Below are 12,270 nucleotides of genomic sequence, written 5' to 3'. Positions count from 1 at the left end.
AATGAATGAAATATTTAAATAAATAATAAATAACATGCATAAAGTATAATAAAAAATTTTGCTTTTATTTAATTATATCATACATATTTTTTCTATACGAATGTTTACAAATCAATGATATATTACATTTTAATAATTATTATATGTCATCAATTTTCTTTTGTCACGCTCGCGCTGTACCCGACCATTATCGTGGGACAATTGATTCCAGACATGAGCTTCCAAGAAATTCATAAGAGTGAAATGGAGTGTGTGTTTGTGTGTATATAAGTGAAGTGATTCAACACTTAAAATATCTGTTCTGTTTTCCTAAACATGGGAAGATACCTACTTCCTGCCTTTGCGCTACTTTTGCTGTTAGCTCAAATTATTCCACAAAGTCAGTTATGTCTGTGTGCAAATTCACCCGTTGCCTGCATAGGAAAAGAGAGAGAAGCTCTTCTCAAATTCAAAGCCTCCTTAACCTCTGATCAATCAAAGAGGCTTCCGTCGTGGAAAGGTATTGATTGTTGCCAGTGGGAGGGAATAGCCTGCGACAATGTGACTGGACATGTTGTCAAACTTGATCTCCGAAATCCTTGTTCGCCTCCATCTTGGCCAAAACAACAATTTTTCGATCCTCCAGAGGATTGCGACTATGATGACCCATTTTACATAGAAGCTGCAAACGTTGATTCAAGTCTATTGCAGTTGGAATACTTAACATACTTGGACCTCAGCCGAAATCATTTCTATGGGAGTCAAATACCAATGTTCTTCGGCTCTATGCAACGTCTCAGGTACCTTTCTCTCTCTGACTCTTATTTTGGTGGCAGGATTCCGAGCAGCCTGGGAAATCTCAAGAACCTGTCCCTTCTTGATCTCAGTTGGAATTTTTATTTAGAAGCCAATGACATCAATTGGATCTCTCAACTCGAGTCATTGGAACACCTTGACATGATTGGTGTTTACCTTGGGGACGCACACAAACTATTTCCTTTAGTTAACAAGCTTCCTTCCTTGTTACGTATTTACTTGCGTGATTGTGGTCTTCACAGTTCACTCATGCCTCTTGTTAATCTCACTAAAGTTCAAGTTCTTGACCTTGGGGAAAATCAACTTACACTTCCACTTCTCTATAGTTTCCAAAACATGACATCCCTCGTCCACCTTGATTTTTCAGGGAATCAGTTCGATGGATCAATTCCTGATGCTTTTAGAAACTTGACTTCCATTCAATTCCTTTACCTTTCTGACACCAATATAACTTCAATTCCATTATGGTTTCCAAACTTTGACAAACTTGTGCATCTTGATCTTTCATACAACGGGCTTCATGGTCAAATTCCTGATGCCTTCAAAAATATGCCTTCCATTCAGTTCCTCGACCTTTCGTGGAACTATTTTACTTCAGTTCCTTCGCGGTTGGCCAACTTTAAGCTTGTAGATATTGATCTTTCAATGAATATGCTCCATGGTCCAATTCCTGAGGCATTTCGAAACATGACTTCCATTCAATCCCTCCAACTTTCATATAACGCTTTCACTTCAGTTCCATCATGGTTTGCTGAGTTGAAGAGCCTTGTCCATATTGATCTTCATCAAAATGAACTCACTATGATGGATTGTTCTCTTTCATCAATTCTCAAAAGCATGTGTCATTTAAAAAGCTTAGATTTAGCAGAAAACAAGCTTCGAGGGGAACCATTTGGACATCATGAATTATCTGGATGCAATAAATATGATTTGGAAGAACTGTATTTAACTAATAATGAATTTAGTGATCAGTTGCCAACTTGGTTGGGACAACTTGAAAATCTAAAAAATCTTGATTTGAGTTCAAATTTTTTTCATGGGACTCTTCCCCAAAGGCTAGGGAAACTTGTAAATCTTCAATATCTTGATCTTTCAAACAATTCTTTTATCGGTCCTATTCCTTACAGTTTCAATCAACTTATAAATCTTCAAAGTGTGGATATTTCATCAAATAAGTTAGACAGAATGATTTCTGTGGGAAAAGAGTGGTCTTCAATCATGCCTCGGTTAGAGTTTTTGAATCTCTCAAATAACCAAATCAATGGTTCACTTCCAGGAAATATGGGCCATATAATGCCTAATTTGCATACCTTGATTCTCAAAAGTAACCAAATAAGTGGCTCAATACCAGTCTCTCTATGCCAAGTTATGATAGGCTACCTTGAGCTTTCAAATAACAACTTATCTGGTGAAATTCCCAATTGCGGGAACCATAATCTATTTCACTTGAACCTTGCCAATAACCAAATCAATGGTACACTTCCTAAAAACATTGACCATATAATGCCCCAAATCACGAATTTGTTACTTGGGAATAACCTCATAAGTGATTCAATACCAACCTCTTTGTGCCAAATGAAGTTGGTCAACCTTGACCTTTCAAAGAACAACTTATCTGGAGAAATTCCAAACTGTTGGAAGGATAATGAAATATGGACAGAAATAAATTTCTCATCAAACAAGCTGTCAGGTATGTTTCCAAGTTCATTGGGAAATCTTTCTTCATTATTATGGTTGCATTTGAATAATAACAGTCTTCAAGGAGAGCTTCCAATGCCTTTGAGAAATTTGGAGGAATTGGTACTTTTAGATCTTGGTGAAAATCAACTTTCTGGGAGTATACCATCATGGACCATAAACATTTTTCCTTCACTACAAATTCTTAGATTGCGAAAAAACATGTTTACCGGTAAAATTCCTTCCCAACTATGCCAACTCACAACATTAAAGATTTTGGATCTTTCTCATAACAAATTGGAAGGTTTCATACCTTGGTGCATAGGCAATCTCAGAGGAATGACTCTAAACAAATTATCAAACCAAGCAGATGGAGAATTGGCTCCCTTCCCTCAGAATACAGCAAGGGCAGAACCTCCTGAACCTGAATGGTATAAAGAGGATGTCAAAGAAACTATGAAAGGAATAGAACTTGATTACATCAAAATCTTGAAGTTAGTAGTGAACATGGACTTTTCAGAAAACAATTTGATTGGATCCATACCCATTGGAATAACTCGCCTTACTGGATTGCATGGCTTGAATTTGTCAAATAATCATTTAAAAGGAGAGATCCCTAAGATGATAGGGAATATGAACTCATTGGAATCCTTGGATGTATCACGTAACCTACTTTCAGGCATAATTCCAAACAGCATGTCTGCTTTGACTTCACTTAGTCATTTAAACTTGTCACACAATAACCTTTCAGGACCTATTCCCAAAGATAATCAATTATTAACTTTGGATGACCCATCTATTTATGTTGGTAACTTGTATCTTTGTGGATCTCCACTTCCAAAAAAGTGTCTTGGTGATGGTTTGTATATAGCCCCTGCAAGCAAAAGTAACATAGATGATGATGGCAACAAAGATAAAATAGAAAGAATATGGTTCTTCTTTGTCATAGCAATTGGCTTTGCAACTGGTTTTTGGGGAGTTATTGGTTTTTTATTGTTCAAGAAGAGTTTTAGACATGTTTACTTTAGATGGGTGGATGAAAAAGCAGATGATATTTATGTATCAATAGTAATCAAGATGGTAAAGCTGAAGAAGTTAATGGGGTTGAGAAATTGTATTCGTGGGTGATTGTTGTTTCTTTTCTTTTTCCTTAAAAGTTTCTAGTTGAATAGGTTTATGTTTGTTTGCTTTTATTTTCTCTGCACGTGTATCTTTAATCCACAATATAGTGTTTGGCTTTTCTACATATATAGATTTGCTTATAAATTGTACGAAGTAGCTTAAGCTTTTATGTTTCACCACCAACCATTGTTTTCAGCAAATAAGCAAATGCCATAAAATATAGTCTCAATGTTCCCACGTATGTGTAGACTTAATTAGTAAAGCAAGAAGAATTCGTGAATTTGTACTTATGCACATGCTTGGAATTCATTCATCATTTAATTTATGTTAATTTACACGGTAATGTAGGCTAAAAAGAAAAAAATCATAAACCATATATAAAGTGGTTGAAAAAGTTTCAAAGTTAGCATTTGAACAATAGAATGGTCATCCAAAAGAATCAACTGATCTATCAATAATTTTTATAAACATGTACTTAACAACTGCATTAGACCAATTAATGATATTAAAAAATGTTTCTAAATAAAAGCTCTGAGAAATCTTTCATTGTCAATGGTTAATATTAAAAAAATTGATGTAATTATTAAAGTGAAAAATAATAAGTTATTCAAATAATATTATAAAAGGATTATACTATACTTTAAGGACCGGATTATTTGTAAGTATCTTAAAAGCATTAATTTTTTAGATTATGATCTACAAAAAACACAATATTCAATTAATTTAAATTGTATTCCACTGCTTAAGCATGCAAAGTTGAAACTTTTAGTAGTATTTTGCTCATTCAAGAAAACATTGGTTGATTCATCCATGTTAACAGAATTGGACAAATATATTAGCACTGCGTAAAGTAAAAAATATAGCGAAAAAGTGAATGAAGGTAATATAACAGGAAAACACAAAAGTTCATCTGCGTAAAAACAGAGTTTTTATTCACTGTTGCAGACGCACATTAGGATTTTAGGACATAGGTTCTAAATTATAATAGCTAGAAAACTATTTTAATTGAGTGATTTGTTTCTCAACTTGATCTGTCAACAACTCTAACCATCAATAGCTGGGATATGTGTGGATTTTCTAATTCTTTAAATTAAAGTTGTCTCTAAAATCGCATTTTGAATTAAATAAGAAAAAGTACAAAGATAATCAACAAGTTTACTACGTAAGAATTAGGAGTTTAAAGAAAATTGAAATGAAAATTTCCCATAAACAGTCAGGAAATTACCCTTCTGCAAATGCCTTTCTTAAAACCTTTACTTCAAAGCCTTGATAAAATAATAACGTTTTATTGTATTTTTATGATTATTTAATTTTAATAAAATTTAATGTAAACAATATATGATTATATTTTAAAAAATAAGATTGAGAATTTATATTTAATATATAAGTTATTAGCAGTGCAAATTAATAGAACTTGTATAAATATAAATTAATTTGATATAGTGTTAAAATATAAAATCAAATTTAATTCAGTAATTAAAATAGTAAAAAGGAGTAATTATAATTTCTAGTATTTTTTTACATAGACTATTCTTAAAAATATTATATCTATCAAATTTATTATTATTGAGACTAATCAAAGACATATGAGATTTCAAATTACAATAAAGAGAAATATAAAATAAGATAAACAAGAAATAAAAAAGCAACCAAACAAAATAAAAACATGGGCGGAAAGAATTAATTACAAATAGGTCTAGGGTTTTCGTTTTTTTACTCTTTTTATGAACTACACCTTAACTATATGGCTAGACACTTATTTCAAATGTACTAGTGTTCAATAATAATAATAATAATAATAATATTTAAGAAAAAAACTCTTCCTTAAGTTTTTATAATAATGCATGATATATATATATATATATATATATATATATATATATATTACTTCTATCTCCTCACAATTTTCATTTCTATCAATTGAATATATTTTTTAATCACTAAATTTAGTATTCTTTCATAGTTTTATCACTTTAATTAATGTCTTCTTTTTTTTCCAACAATTCACTTAATATTTTAGTTACATTTTGAAGTAGTTATAAAATAAAAGAAGGGAAATTGAATTTTTTTCTTAACAAATTTAATTTTGTAAAGTGCAAAACATATAGAGTTAGAAGAGAGACACAAAAGTTTATACATATTCACTCTCAAATTCAAGGAATACATGTAGTCTTGACATTATCTATATTAAGAGTGTCATATTAATAAATATTAAATAATTATATTATAACCCAAGAATTTTAACACTAAATCTCTCAAAGCTTAAACGTCTCAAGTATACATTGTTTGTTCGGATGCAAATTAATCCCACTCAAAGTGTGGCTTACATCGCCTTCTTAGCTCACATTGTTTGAAACTATTTTGAGAAATTATCTTCTATATCACTTTTTTATGAGAGTCTCTTCAATTTATAGAATATAAAAAAATATATTTTAAACATCTCTATATGACTGTTGATACACTAAATTACCTTTAAGTAAACTTTTTTAATATGACCAGGTCATTTTTATTATAAGTGTACTTATGAGATTTTTGTACTCTTGATTCTTTTTTCATTCTTTTTAGTGTAACATATAAAAAGAAGTGTATTTTTTTCTTTTTCACATAATTATCTTTTTTACATAATTAATTCATTAACAAGTACATATATGAAATTAAAAATACTTTTTATATATGTCAAGAATATTTACATATGAATCAAAGACATTGTGTACATGTTCTCTCCTTTTTGTCATTATCAAGAATAAAAATAGTAGTTAAATCCCCTTGCTATGCATATAATAACATGGTCTACTAGAGACAATAGACTCCAAATGAAAAATACAAGAAAAGAGGCCTATAATGACACTTTATTGTTATTTGACAAACTATTTTTATTAGCAACCTGAGTTTATAGCATTTGTCATTGAGAGGTGGTTGAGGTGCTACAAGTGATAAAGAAAAAAGGTGGAGGAATATATGTATAAGAACATCTATATTTTATGTGTAGTGGTCTTGGTAAAATGATAATAACCCAGAAGGAAAATGAAAAATGAATCTTGGAGTTACCACAAAAACTAATAACAAAATCTCTTGGAATGTTTTTTAGTGGCTAAGAACGAAAGAAATTTTAAAAAAAATAAAGAATAATATATGATGTATAATAAAAACGATGATTCTCAACATACTCCGTTAATTGCGAGATATTCAAGGAAGATGCCTCGGCCATCACTTTGGCTATGTAAACTACTAGCACCAATCTAGTGTCTTCTTCGTCTGGATCAAGCTTCGACTATAACAGTTGAGATTTTTTATTAGTGAGAAAATGTGAAGTCATATTTGAGAGGATTGGATGAGATCTAGATCAAATGATCTTACCCTTATTTAAAATTATCTTCAAACATGGAACAAGACTATTTGAAGCAATGAAGGTCTTAGTGGGTGGGTGAACAACACAAATTTGCCCAAAATTTGTTCAAGAGCATGTTGAACTTCATTCATTCTTTTGACCAACCTTACTCTTTAATAAGTTGATTAATAAGTCATTAGTGTAACACCGTAATTTAATATTTCAAATAAATAAATTTCGCAGTAAGTGAGAATACTAGTAATAATTTCATTCAAATAGTTTCCAATATGGTTTCAATAAAGTATTTAAACAAGGGAAGGTTACAAGTTTGCATCAAAATAAATGCTATATGAACCATTTAAATACATCACAATTTTCAAAAAAATAACTTCTTAGTCCTATAGCAGTTTTATCCCTCTTGTACACTAAGTCTGATACTGATCATCTTAGTCACCTGAAAAATAAATTTAAGGGTGGGTATTCTACACTATCACACAAAAGTATAGAAACTCACCTCACACATTACACACCTTTCTAACATTATCCAAATCACGCATCGAACAAGCATAAAATAACACATCTTCACATTCCATTCCAATTCACATACAGGTGCGCTTACTGCACCATTAAACAATTCACATACAACACTCACGTGCGCTCACTACATATTAGTCACGCTCACTATGGCACTGTGATCACGGATTCTTAATGCCCTCAACCTTAAGGACTTACTCAGTTTCACACTATGAATGGTCGCTGAATAGCACCCACTCCATGGATATAACGTGTGCAATACTAGACCCCCTAGCAAAGGTGTTAGTCAGAAGTGAGTCAGGAGGAGAGTGTGTGACCTGTGGTGCATCAACACTCACTGTCGGTGTCACCACTACTCTCTTCCCCAAGGTATTTCTACCACTCACATCTTCCCCACTCCAGGGTATCGCTGAACCATTTATAATTTCTAACCAATTCAAATACAATCACACTTAGCATACCATTCACATACATTCTCACCCATTTCATATTATTCAAAATCAATAAATGGCATGTCTACACATACATTCACCCACATTCTTAATCACATCATGATATTCACTTTCACACATGACACGTATGCCCACATTCAATCAAATCACTTCAACACACACATCATCCATTATTTATTATACTGTGTCTAACACAAAATTTCTATCAAAACACACCCTTTCCTACGCTCTATCTCAATCACAACTTAACAAACAACATAAACAAATTTCACAATATAAAGAGATAGGGTAGAGTCTCCCCTTACCTCGGATCGAAGACCCAACATGAAACTCAGTAATGAAAATTCTCTCCACATGGATTTTCATCCTAAACACATGGAAAACTCCCTGAAAGACCGGGAAAACAAAGAAAGAGATGGAAAATTGAAACCCTATCTCTCAAAACTTACCTCAAAACACGATTTCAACCTTCAATCTTACACACAAACGGCTTTAGAGGTAGTTTAATCGGTGATGGTAGAGAGAATTGAAAGAGAGTTTGAAGAAAGGGATGAAAATGAGTTTTTCCAATCCTAAACCCCTCAAATACCCTAAGAGTTGTGATATTCTCGATACAGCGAGACATCTATCTCTATAGCGAAAATCTCAGATGATTATGTACTCTAATTTTTGTAGAATCTCGCTACAGTAAGACTGCACCCTAGAAATGCACTTTCTCTGTTGCTCTCTCACTACAGCGAGAACGCAACAGATGCATGCCCTTCCCCAGGACCTTCTCGTTACAGCGAGAATGTCATTGCAATACACACTTAGCATATTTTTTCAATTAATTTCAAACACACTCAGTTATCAATCCGCGTCATCACACATATACACATATATTCACTTCATCAAATACATTAATTGCACATCATCATACAAACCAAACACACATTCACATAGCAACCTACATATTTATATTAATAAACAATAGATTACAAAACTCGAGGTGTTACAACTCGCTTGAAGCAGACCAACGTAGGTCTATCCAATGCTTCCTTAGCATAAAGAAATGGGATGAAAGAGTGGAGTTGGTTCAAGAAGTTGAAATATCTCATCTACAGACAAAGAATGTGCTTGATATGTGTCATTGATATCCTGAATAGAGAAGTCAGTCTGCTGACTCACTTCGAGGCCTTGAGTTTCTTTGACAAAGAAGAAGATAAAGAAAGAGAAGTCAATGATCATATACCTTGTTAGTATGTCTCTTCAATGATCAATGATGTGCACATGTTTCTTAATCTCCTTTAAGTCATTGTCTTTTGCTTTTTGGAGGTTGAAGTTGTTTCTAACAAGCCATTTGATAGAGACTTTATGCTTACTTCGTTACTATTTTTGTAGAGTCTTCTCAATAGGTTAAATGTCTTTAGCCTCTTTATTGTTGTTGTCATCAACTTCAATGATCTTGTATGAAGACTTAGCCTCCTAAATAGGGATCACTATTCATTTAAAGTTGTTGACCCTTAACTCCATTTTGACCACCAATTGCTCCTAGACAATGTAGTCAATATTATGTAAGTTGAAAAGTTCTATGAGTAGCATCCTTTATGGGATCTTCTACTTCTTCTCAAAATAGGCAAGAAAATAATTAATAAGAATATATGGAAGATAAACCTTGGTTTGCATTAGATGATAGATGCAAAACTGGTACAAATTTGTGATTGTATCTTTAACCTTTTTTTGTGCTACAATATGTAGCATGATGGAGAGTAAGACACGTGTTGTTGGTTTTATAATGATGTGCTTCATCTTTTTTGGATTGTGTACTCTGAAGAGAGCCAGGTTAACTTTGTTGTTATAGAACTCAGTCTATTGAGAAAACTGCACAAAAGACTACTCGATGAACACCTTATGGCCATTTTCTTGGTATCTAGTGAAATAATAAAATTTATCTCATACACAACCAACTAATGTTCCATCAATCTTAATGCTTTTAGATACCATGATTCATTAAATATTATGATATGATACCATCCAACAATATTTAATTCAGTAAAATGTCAATTTTACTTCTTTAAAGAATACAAAATTGGACAAATCTTTTAAGAATGATATCATCCTAATGTTTGTTATAACAAGTATTCTTGGTTGAAGTATTAGAAGCAATAGTTGGAACTTGCTTATTATTACTTTTACTATTACTTAAATTTAATATTAAGTGAAATTAACAATTTTCTACAAATAAAAGATAAAAAAAAATTATAAATATGTCTTCTTAATTTATAAAGCAACTACAAAATATTTAACTGTTAAAATCAAATGTACTTTTTAAATTATATTGTCATGTGAATATTTTTTCAATTATATGCTTTTTTAATTGATATTTTATTCATCCTTACAAAAATAAAATAAAAATAAAAATAAAGCAACGTTGAATAAATATTAAGGTGTAGTTAATGATTTTTTTTTGTAAATCATAAGGATTTACATACAGTGGAATTATTTTATATTTTGTGCAATATAAAATTATTTTTAAAATAAAATTATCTTCTTTTTTAACTAATTAAAATTAATTTCTAAATTATCATATAAAATATTCACTTTTCTTTATTCGTTTATTCACATGAGGATTATAGCATTATCATTAAGCATGTGAATCAATTGGAGTATAAATTTAACTTGTAATTTTAAGTTTGAGTCGTAATAAATACAATTGTGTTAAATATTAAGACAAGGAAATTTTTAATTATAATAATTCTATCCAACTTAAAAAATGTTTTTTTGTATAAAAATACATATAGTTTAGGTGGACGTGAATCCAGAACACTCATTATCCTTATAAATTGTATGAATTATAAAGTCATGAGTATAGTCATGTTATTTTAAATGTTGTAAGATGTAAATTGATTCCAAAAGTAAAAATTATATTGTTCCTTTTTTATATAAAAAAATAAATTTTTAAAATATTAAATAAATTTTATTTTAATATTTTAGTTTAAACAGTAACTTTTAATGATGATGCATGCTTCCTCTATATCTAAGTGTTCCTCATATTATAACGATACATGTATAATGTTTATACAAGGCTTTATATATATATATATATATATATATATATATATATATATATATTGTAAAAATTAAAAAGTTAGAAAATATTAGTGTAGATACTAACCTAATAAATTATGTGTAATTGAGATTACATATAACTTTATAGATGCTGCATAGAAGTTATAAGAAACTCTTTATGTTATTTACATTGCAGTGATCTAAAATAAGCTTAAGAAACTTTTTTTTTATATATGGATTTTTTTTTCAAAATTTAAAAAATTTGAATTTTTTGTGAAATTACATAAATATGATTTTTTTTTCAATTGTTATCGATGACTTTTGGTCAAAAACTGTCACTCACGACTTTTAATGTACTTTTTAAATATTTAATTATTTTTAATTTTTTTTAAATTACTATTAACGATTTTTGAAACTTTATCACTTTTTTACTTTTTTTTATTTTTTATACTACACTAAAAATTGCCATTGACAATTTTTAAACTCCATATTCCTATAATTTTGTAAAAAATTCCATATTTTTTGAATTTAAAAAAAAAATCATATAAAAAAAGGTAGGCTGAAACTTAAATCTAACATAAAGAGATAAGATATTAAGAAGTATTCTCTCTCATGTGTATATATTTTTTGTTTCTTTTTGAATTAAATCCGAGTGAAAGATTAAAATACTCTTTATTGAAATACTTACATGACAGGATTGAGTATGTGAATATTTTAGAATTTATGTTAAAGATTATATTGTTTTAAAATAAGGATTCTTTTAAGACGTACAATAATGTAAATGGTAAAATTATTATATATAAATTTTTATTAAAAATAAATAAATTTAAGATAACCAAATATATTAATAGTAATATGTTATAAATTTTTTATAAAAATTATTATATATAATTTTTTATTTTATGCATTACATATTGTTTATGGTGAATTTTTTAGTAAATAAATAAATTTAAGAACAATTTGAGATTAAATTTTACATTCTCTTGCTGAGTTTTTTATAGTGTGTTCTTAATAAAAACAAATTAATATAATCATAAATGAATTGCAAAATAAAATTAGAAAGAGAAGAATTGCAAAGAAATATAATAAAAAATTAACAATGTAGAATAATTGAAAAGTGATAAAGAATAAAGAAACAACTGGATTAAAAGTACCGTGTAATTAAAAAAGAAACTTGCAACTTTCAATAAGATAAAGAATAATTAATACTTGTGTAGAATATTGATAATTATCGAGATATTAAGTGTGTCTAAGTGAAGAAGCTATAATCTCTATATAGTGTTTTAAAGTTTTATTTATAGAGAAATACAATAT

At 29.7% G+C, this 12,270-nt stretch overlaps 1 protein-coding gene across 1 annotated transcript; it reads left to right on the top strand.

Moving 5' to 3' along the window:
- The first annotated feature begins 301 nt into the window (after nucleotides 1-301).
- LOC113866638 (receptor-like protein EIX2) lies at nucleotides 302-3,600 on the top strand. Its single transcript, XM_027501454.1, has one exon. The coding sequence runs from the start codon at nucleotides 316-318 to the stop codon at nucleotides 3,598-3,600; it is 3,285 nt and encodes a 1,094-aa protein (XP_027357255.1). The 5' UTR covers nucleotides 302-315.
- The last annotated feature ends 8,670 nt before the right edge of the window (nucleotides 3,601-12,270 follow it).

This window comes from Abrus precatorius, unplaced genomic scaffold (assembly GCF_003935025.1).
Source record: "Abrus precatorius isolate BTA unplaced genomic scaffold, Abrus_2018 Scaffold5, whole genome shotgun sequence".
NCBI classification, from domain to species: Eukaryota; Viridiplantae; Streptophyta; class Magnoliopsida; order Fabales; family Fabaceae; genus Abrus; species Abrus precatorius.
Note: the sequence above shows the minus strand (reverse complement) of the source record. Positions and strands in the feature narration are given on the sequence as shown.

What these genes read in the sequence shown, in the direction of transcription:
- LOC113866638 (XM_027501454.1), top strand. Translation starts at nt 316, where the DNA reads ATGGGAAGATACCTACTTCCTGCCTTTGCGCTACTTTTGCTGTTAGCT.